Source organism: Vigna angularis, chromosome 2 (genome assembly GCF_016808095.1).
Source record: "Vigna angularis cultivar LongXiaoDou No.4 chromosome 2, ASM1680809v1, whole genome shotgun sequence".
NCBI lineage: Eukaryota > Viridiplantae > Streptophyta > Magnoliopsida > Fabales > Fabaceae > Vigna > Vigna angularis.
Window position 1 is genome coordinate 17,334,268 of NC_068971.1, and position 9,767 is coordinate 17,344,034.

The window sequence follows — 9,767 nt, forward strand, 5'->3', positions numbered from 1 at the left end:
TCCTTTGAAACTCTCATGTATTGAATTGATTCTTATTTTATATGCTTTACTTCATTAATTGTTAGGGTTTTTCCTCTATAATATATGCATGCTTTGATTAATTCATTCAATTGCATGATCATTGATGTTATCTATATGGAAACATATAGGTAAATTTAGAACTGGGGAAATTCTCCCAAGAGCAATATTACCTAGAAATAGGAATATGAGGATTGATTGCCTTTAAACTTCTGTGCGAATGTAATGCATGAATAATTGCTAGGGAGATAAGACATTGTGAACTAGTAATTAAGAGTACGTAGGCTTTCTTCACCGAGACATCGAGTTTAAGGTAAATTAGAAAGTGGCGTTAACATTAATGAAGAAGATGAATTCGTAAATACATGAGAGTGGATAGGATAAGTCGGAAACCCCAACAACATAATCATTCCATATTTTATAACAACCATCTTTGCATCTTTCAATCCAATTAATCAATATTTGCATTCATATTTATTTTTTGCATAATACAAGACAATGATTTTGTTTACAAGTCTTACTTAATCAAGAAACCACATGAATGTTTAGACCATGAGTTCTTTGGGATACGATACTTGGTCTTACCATTTTATTATTACTTGATACGATTCGGTACACTTGCCAATGTATTAACAAGTTTTTGACTCCATTTTTGGGATCAAATATTTGATTATCAGAAGCACACAAAGCTTGCGGTCGAAGCTTGAGATTCATCCGCAACTTTTGGAAAATATCGTTTGCAATATTATATTAAAAAATAATAACAATGTACGGCTCAGAACTTATTTTTTACAAAAAAAAAAGAAAAAGTAAATTGCTCCCTTTTTAGATAAGTATATTATTAGCAAGTTGGAGAGGTTAATAAGATATGCAAATAGCCTAGACAACGAGACGAAACATACGAAGAATTCAGTAAGATATCATATTAGATTCAACAAGATTGTCGAATAATGAAGTGAACTCAGCAAGATAGTTGAGTAATGCGGTGAACCTAACAAGATAATTGAGTAAAGTAGACAAGTCAACTAGATAATTGGATAGTCCGAGAAGGTGTTAGAAAACTCGCATAACTTAAAAGAGCATATAGAGAGCTTGATGAAGAACTCGACTCAGAGAGCTCGTCAAGCTCGATAACAGAGAAAAATCTCGACAAGCTCATTTTTACAATGAAAATTGTGATGAGTTAGGACGATTTTAGTTCAATTGAAAGTTAATAACTTCCGTTCAATATATTTATAAAAAGGTCATCATCAATCTTTACAACTTCACATTTTTTTAATTTTATGAAAAAATCGTTTTCACTTAGAATGACTTCAATTTAAAAGTGGTCATGACTTCATATGACTTATCTTTTAATTATAAATGTTAAGTTAATTATTCTATTTTTATAATTTACCGGGTAAACTACTCATTCTGAAAAATTTTCGATAGTTAACTCCTTGAACTCATATGAACCTATGAAGGTGAAGCATCTTCTCCAATTTTCCAAACCTCCGGGTTCTTCCAGACAATCAGTGATTGAAGAATTGACCCATTTACAGAAGCCATGGTGTTCTTATTTCCAACGCTTGAATCCATGAAACTCCTGTCATTATGTCTGCTTCTATGGTCACTTCTCTTCATGCAGCATTGTCTTCCTCACTCTCACTTCAACACACAGAAGCAAAAGCTTTGTTGAAGTGGAAAGCTAGCCTTGACAGCCCAAGTCAAACATTACTATCTTCATGGGATGGCAATAGTTCATGCAGTTGGCTTGGAATTGCTTGTGACCACTCAGGATCAGTCTCCAACATAAATCTTACAAACATTGGATTAAGTGGTACGCTTCAAACTCTCAATTTTTCATCATTTCCAAACATCCTCACTCTTGATACCAGTCTTAACTCCTTCACTGGAAGTATTCCTCCTCAAATTGGGGAATTGTCCAAACTCACTCATCTTGATTTAAGTCACAATCATCTCACTGGACCAATTCCTTCTGAAATAACTCAGTTGGTCAGTCTTCAAATTTTACATCTGGAAAAGAACATTTTCAATGGCTCTATTCCTGAAGAAATAGGTGAATTAAGGAATTTGAGAGAGATTACTTTTAAATTTGCCAATTTCACGGGGACAATCCCAAAGTCTATTGGAAAACTGCCATTCTTGTCAAAGCTTTGTGCTTGGAATTGTGGTCTCACAGGGTCTATTCCAAACTCTATAGGAAATTTGAGCAGCCTGCTATTTCTAGATTTTACGCTGAACAACCTTTACGGAAATATTCCTAATGAAATTTGGAATTTGACAAACTTAAAGACTTTGCGGCTAGGATATAATAGCTTACATAGTTCTATTCCTAGAGAAATATGTACGCTGCAGCAGCTGGAGGCTCTAGATATGAAAGCAAACAATTTATTTGGCAACATTCCTGTGGAAATTGGGAAATTGGTGAACTTGACCACGTTATGGCTTTCAAGCAATAACCTTTCGGGTTCTGTTCCCCGAGAAATTGGAACGATGACAAATTTGTTTCAACTTGATTTGTCCAATAACTCTTTATCAGGTACAATCCCCCCTACAATTGGAAATCTGAGCAAGTTAGGTTATTTATGCATAAATGACAACCATCTCTCTGGTTCCATTCCTAATGAAGTCGGAAAACTCCATTCTCTTCTGACAATCCGATTGTCAAATAATAATCTCTCTGGACCAATCCCATCTTCCATTGGTAACTTGTTCAATTTAGACTCTATTCATCTTATTAGAAACAAACTCTCCGGAATAATTCCTTCGACCATTGGTAACTTGACAAAGCTCACCGCTCTTACTTTATTCTCAAATAAGCTTAGTGGACACATCCCGGCAGAAATAAATATGCTTAACAACCTGGAAACATTGGATTTATGTGACAATAATTTCATTGGTCATTTGCCTCACAATGTTTGCTATAGTGGAAAGTTGCTAAAGTTTACTGCTGCCAGAAACCATTTCACAGGTCCAGTACCCAAGAGTTTGAAGAATTGCTCCAGCCTCATAAGAGTTTCAGTTCATGAAAATCATTTGACAGGAAATCTAACAGAGGATTTTGGTGTATATCCACACTTGGATTACATATACCTGAGTGAAAATAACTTTTATGGCCATCTTTCCCCAAAATGGGGGAAATGCCGTAATCTCAGAAGCCTCAAAATCTCTAACAATAATTTATCAGGAAGCATTCCACCAGAACTAAGTCAGGCAACCAATTTACATATAATTCAACTGTCTTCAAATCACCTCACAGGAGACATTCCTGAACATTTAGGTAATTTGACCTACCTGTTCGAACTTTCTCTCCATAGTAATAATCTCTCAGGGAATCTTCCTATAAAAATAGCATCATTGCAAGATCTTGAAACCTTAGAGCTCGGAGCAAATAGTTTTTCTGGTTTAATTCCAAATCAACTTGGTAATTTGGTCAAGTTATTACATTTGAATTTGAGCCAAAATAGATTTACTGAAAATATTCCATTGGAGTTTGGTAAATTAAAATATCTTCAAAGTCTTGATCTTAGCATGAACATTTTGAGTGGAAAAATACCATCAAAGTTGGGAGAGCTTAAAAGCTTAGAAATATTAAATATCTCACATAATCATCTTTCAGGTGATCTCTCCAGCTTTGATGAGATGATAAGCTTGATATCTGTTGATATATCATACAACCAATTACAGGGTCCACTTCCCAACATTTCAGCCTTCAATATGGCTACAATTGAAGCATTGAGAAATAATAAAGGCTTGTGTGGTAATGTCTCAGGCTTGGAACCATGCTCAACATCACGAAACAAATCTCAAAACAGAGTCATATTGGTAGTTTTACCCATTGGTTTGGGAACATTCATGCTAACATTGTTTATCTTTGGAGTCTCATATCATCTTTGTCGAAAGTCAAAGACAAAAGAACATCCGATTGCAGAATCATCAGTTCAAAATCCTTTTGCGATATGGAGTATTGATGGAAAGATGGTGTATGAGAACATAATCGAAGCCACAGAAGAGTTTGACCATAAACATCTCATTGGAGTTGGAGGACAAGGAAGCGTTTTCAAAGCTGAATTGCAAACAGGTCAAGTTGTTGCTGTTAAGAAACTCCATTCAGTACAAAATGGAGAAAGTTCAAATGATAAAGCTTTCTCAAGTGAAATTCAAGCTTTGACAGAAATTCGACACCGTAACATTGTGAGGTTATATGGGTATTGTTCTCATTCTCGATTCTCATTTTTGGTGTATGAGTTCTTAGAAAGGGGAAGCATAGATAATAATTTAAAAAACAATGAAGAGGCAATTGCATTTAATTGGAAAAGAAGGATTGATGCCATTAAAGGTGTAGCAAATGCTTTATGCTATATGCATCATGATTGTTCACCTCCAATTGTTCATCGGGATATATCAAGCAAGAATGTTATTTTGAATTCGGAGTATGTGGCTCATGTCTCAGATTTTGGAACTGCCAAGCTTCTTAATACTAATTCAACCAATTGGACATCATTTGTGGGAACTTTTGGATATGCTGCTCCAGGTTAACTCCTTTCCTCTTTTATACTCAGAATATAATGATTTAGTAAATTTTCTTTGATAGTCTTATACTAGTACCAAAAGATTACATGATGAGCTTGTAGGTTTTGTTTTCTTTTTGGAGATATTATGATAAGTCTTTTAATTTGCTACAGAACTTGCATACAAGATGGAAGTGAATGAAAAATGTGATGTCTACAGCTTTGGGGTATTAGCACTGGAAATACTTTTTGGAGAGCACCCTGGAGAATTTATAAATTCATTGTTGATATCTTCATCCAATGTCATGAATTCAACACTTAATATTTCTTCATTTCTAGGTAAGTTAGATGAACGTCTCCCATATCCTGCAAATATAGCTAAAGAAATAGCTTTGATTGTAAGGATAGTGAATGCATGCTTGAGTGAAAGCCCTAGTTCTCGTCCTACCATGAAGCAAGTGGTCAACTACTCTTCAATGTAGAAATCATGAATGAATTAATTCCGAGGTGTCATGAAGAAAGTTGAAAGGTTGAATTTACTGAAAGTGTACTGCATTTTAGTTTAATTCTAATCTTAATGTTTCGAGTCAGTTCTTCTCTTTTGTATTCAAGTTTGGTTTGGTCTTGTGCTGTTTAATGGTGTACTTTGTTCAGTGTTGTGGGTTTGTTCAAACAAATTGTTCCCTTTTTATAAATAACTTGGTTTGACAAAAGCTTATAAGGTGGTGATTTACATTTTGAATTGTAATTGGTGTTTGTTACTACCGGATATGCTAGACCGACCGGTCTTTCTAGGGTGATGAAGGTTTTCACCCCCGGTCGGCATGTTGGATGTGTTACGCGTAAAGTCTTCAGCTGTTATGGTTAGAGACAAGCTTTCAATGCCATTAAATATGTAATTAAGTGAATAACGGTTATCAGACAAGCGGTTAAGGTACGCATTGATGGTCACTAAAAGGTAATTTAATGAGTTTTATTCCTTAAGATAGAATAAATAACCAGTGAGGAAAAAGGTTGGTTTTTCTGATTTTCATTAGACTTGCAGAGATAAAATTTGACTTGAGCGTCAGAGTGTTTTCTACAGGTCTCCCCCCACTTGAGATTGATAGAGCAAGAAACAAAAGAGAGAGAGGAGTGCGGAGAACCAACCGGTTACATCGGAGCAGTCATCAACGGAAGCATCAGGAGTTGTCCTCGGTTCTATTCCAACAGAAACATTTTGGCGTCCACCGTGGGGCCGAGGATTTTGAAGACACCCCTTTTTTGAAGCCATAAGGATGGAGCAGGATCCAACAACATTCATGCAGGAGATGAGGCGAAGGATGGAGGCTATGCAGGCGGAAATTGAGACCCTTAGAGGTGAGCGTGATGCGGCTAGAGGGGCGCAAGCTAATCGACAATCTTCCGCACGCGCTGCAACCCCACAAATAGTGGAGATGCCACCTGAAACAGAACCGGATTCAGAAGAAGATACAGATCATGCCGATGATAGTGATCATCGGGGAGGGGGCCAAGCCCATCTGGCCGGGCGAGGGCACTTCATCCGTTCACTGTAGGGGTAATGGAGGAACAAATTCCGGAGAGAGCATTCCCGGTTTTGGAAAAGTATGATGGAACTAGTGATCCTTATGAGCATTTGAGGTCTTTTGTTGACACTATGACCATTTATTCCCCTAGCGAGAATGTGTGGTGTCGAGTTTTTTCCTTGTCAATAAAAGGAGAAGCATTAGCATGGTTCCATTCTCTCAGACCTCGAACCGTCAATGATTTTGCAACCTTAAGGGATATGTTTGAACGGCAGTTCTCTGCCAGCAAAACTCGAAACTTAACATATCTAGAGTTAACAAATATTAAGCAGGAGAAGGGGGAAAGCCTTAGGAATTTCATGGATCGGTTTAACAAAACCGCTCGGCAAGTCAGAGGCGTAGGCAAGAAGTTTACAATTAGCACTCTAGCTACTGCGTTGAGGCCCTCGCCCTTCGCTGATAATCTGTTTGCAGAGCCCCCGATGACCTTGGATGAGCTGCAAGAGAGAGCAGCAAGATTCATCAGGATTGAGGAGATGAGGGCTGTTCAAAGGCGCCAGCAGGAATAGAACTCAACTTCAGGTCAAGAGAAGAAAGAGGGGAAGAAGTCGTTCGTACCTGCCGAACGATCAGGAGGCCAAAGATACAGATAAGGTCCCAAGGGACCCCGATTTGAAAGATACACCCCGTTGAACGTGCCGAGAGGTAAAGTCTTAGAAGAAGCCCTGAATGCAGATCTTATCCGAGTAAAACCCTCTCGGTCATCCTTAAAGGCCGACGGGACTAAACGTTGCTCATATCATCTGAACATAGGGCACACCACCGAAGAATGCACGGTGGTGAAGGATAAGGTGGAGAAACTACTGCGAGCAGGCCATATGAGAAAATTTGTCAAGGAAGAACGAAGGACAAGAAGTCCCCCGAGGAGAACTAGGGTGGAACGGAGTGATAGGAGGGATGATAGACGCCCAGATAGGAGGCGAAGTAGAAGTCGTAGCCACGACCGGTCGTTGCGTGGCACCATAAACACTATTTCTGGGGGATTTGTTGGAGGACGTTCGGCGTCAGCAAGGAAGATGAGCCTAAGGGAGTTAAAGAGTGTACACAGGGTAGATGTGAGGAAGCGTTCAATGCCACCAATCACATTTACTGATGAAGACTTTCATGCCCCAAATCCTGATCAAGATGACCCAATGGTCATAACCGCTGTTATAGCTCGATACAGCGTGGGAAAGGTCTTGGTAGATTAGGGGAGTTCGGTTAATATCCTTTATTGGAAGACGTTCCAGCAAATGGATCTCTCGGAAGACCTGATAGCTCCATACAACGAGTAAATAGTAGGGTTTTCTGGAGAAAGGGTGGATACAAAGGGGTATGTCGATTTGAGAACTTGCCTTGGGACCGAGCAGAATAAAGAATTGAAAACCAGATTTTTGTTGGTGGATGCAAACACGTCTTACAATGTGCTTTTGGGCAGACCCTGCTTAAATGCGTTTGGGGCGATTATTTCCACACCCCACTTGACACTTAAATTCCCATCTGAGAGGGGAAATATATGTACCGTTCGGTCGGACCAGAGAATTGCCAGAGAATGTTACGTAGCAGGTTTAAAGGTTCAACCATCCACTTCCCAAACGAAGATAAGGCGATCAGAGGTAGCTATGGCCGATCTAGATCCAAGAACAAATACTGATGACCAGATTGAACCAATGGGAAAGACAATGCCTTTCCGGTTGGGGAGTAAGGAGGAACAGGTTACTACCATCGGTAGTGATTTGACGGAGGAACAAGCTCGGCCTATAGGAGCTGAATTGAGAAGAAACAAAGATTTGTTTGCCTGGACGGCCGCCGATATGCCAGGCATTCACCCAAGAATCATGTCATATAAGCTGGCATTATTCAAAGAAGCCCGACCGGTGGCTCAGGAGAAAAGGAGATTAGGGGAAGAGAAGAGACTCGCGGCGGAGAGTGAGGTAAAAAAGTTGTTAGAAGCAAAATTTATTCGTGAAATCAAATATACAACTTGGTTAGCCAATGTTGTGATGGTCAAGAAGGAAAATGGCCAATGGAGAATATGCACGGATTTCACTGATCTAAACAAAGCCTGTCCGAAGGACTCTTATCCATTACCAAGTATTGATGCGTTAGTGGATGAGGCATCAGGATTTCAAGTGTTGAGTTGTTTAGATGCGTACTCGGGATACAATCAAATCCCCATGTATCCTTTAGACAGTGATAAAACGGCCTTCATAACTGAACGGTCTAATTATTGTTATGATGTTATGTCGTTCGGTTTGAAGAACGCAGGGGCCACCTACCAACGTTTGATGGACAAGGTGTTTTGCCACCAGATTGGTAGGTGTATGGAGGTGTATGTGGACGACATGGTGGTACGTAGCCGCTCGGTGGAGGATCATGTGAAGGATTTGGCAGAGGTTTCCAACCAAGTGCGCAAGTATAATATGCGCCTCAACCCGGCCAAATGCATTTTTGGAGTACCGACCGAAAAATTCCTCGGGTTTTTGCTGACAACCAGAGGAATAGAAGCAAACCCTGATAAATGCATGGTTATACTTGAAATGAGAAGCCCTCAGAATTTGAAGGAGGTTCAGAGATTGGTAGAGCGGTTGACTTTGCTATCACGTTTTATCCCAAGGTTGGCCGAGCGGATAAAACCTATTGTGAAGATCATGAAGAAGAGTGCAGGAACTAATTGGGATGACCAGTGTGAACAAGCCTTTAACGAGGTAACGAGAATACTGGTCACCCCACTAGTCATGGGGCGACCTAATCCAGATCACGCCCTGCAACTGTTTTTAGCAATTTCGGAGGACACGGTCAGCTCAGCGTTGATACAAGAGTAACCTGAGTTTAAGCTCATATACTTCGTTAGTAAAACATTACAAGCCGCCGAAACTAGGTACAAGCGAGTGGAGAAGATTGTTTTGGCTTTGGTAATGGCGGCACGGCGTCTATGGCCGTACTTCCAGAGTCACCAAGTTGTGGTGAGAACCGATAACCCGCCCTACGAAAGCCAGACTTGGCAGGAAGAATGGTGGAATGGTCTGTTACCAATAAGGAGTATTGGTAAAACCTGAAGATGTGTTTTGATGATGCTGCAACTTATAGATTTTGGATGTAGTAGGAAAATATTTAAAAAAGCAACTTGTAGATTTTGAATGTAGTAGGAAAATGTTAAACATTGTAAATTTTACTAGTATAATCGATTATGGTTAAGCAATAATCGATTATCACAAGTCATACTTGTATAATCGATTATCACTTCATATAATCGATTATCACATTTTTGAAAACCTGTAACGGACTTGAATAATCGATTATCACTTACAATAATCGATTATTCATGGCAGTTGAGAGCTGACCTTTGGCACTCAGTGTACTTGGCTATATAATTTGATTTGGAGAAATCAGAAGGTAACGTTGTTGAACAGAAGCTCTTGCAGAATACTGTTTGTCAGAGGAAGTTCTCAGAAGCTATAGTTCAAGTTCCTTTGCTTGGTCTCGTGAACAGGAGAGGCTCGCGTGTCGTGTGTCGATAGTCGGAGCGGTTCTCTTTGAGTTGGCAGAGTGTTCTTCTTCCGGTTCGTTCGTCGAAGGAAGGTTTATTTATCTGCTTTATTAACTATTTGTTGTAATCTGTGAAACATCTTTTTAGTGGAATTGTTAATCACTTTTTATAGTGATTAAC

General features: G+C 39.3%; 1 protein-coding gene across 1 annotated transcript; it reads left to right on the plus strand.

Annotated features, from left to right (window-relative positions):
* Positions 1-1,431: 1,431 nt before the first annotated feature.
* LOC108328392 (probable leucine-rich repeat receptor-like protein kinase At1g35710) lies at positions 1,432-5,253 on the plus strand. Its single transcript, XM_052872918.1, is given in 3 exon segments — positions 1,432-1,619; positions 1,622-4,555; positions 4,707-5,253. Coding segments are annotated over 3 exon segments (3,297 nt in total). The 5' UTR covers positions 1,432-1,564; the 3' UTR covers positions 5,015-5,253.
* The last annotated feature ends 4,514 nt before the right edge of the window (positions 5,254-9,767 follow it).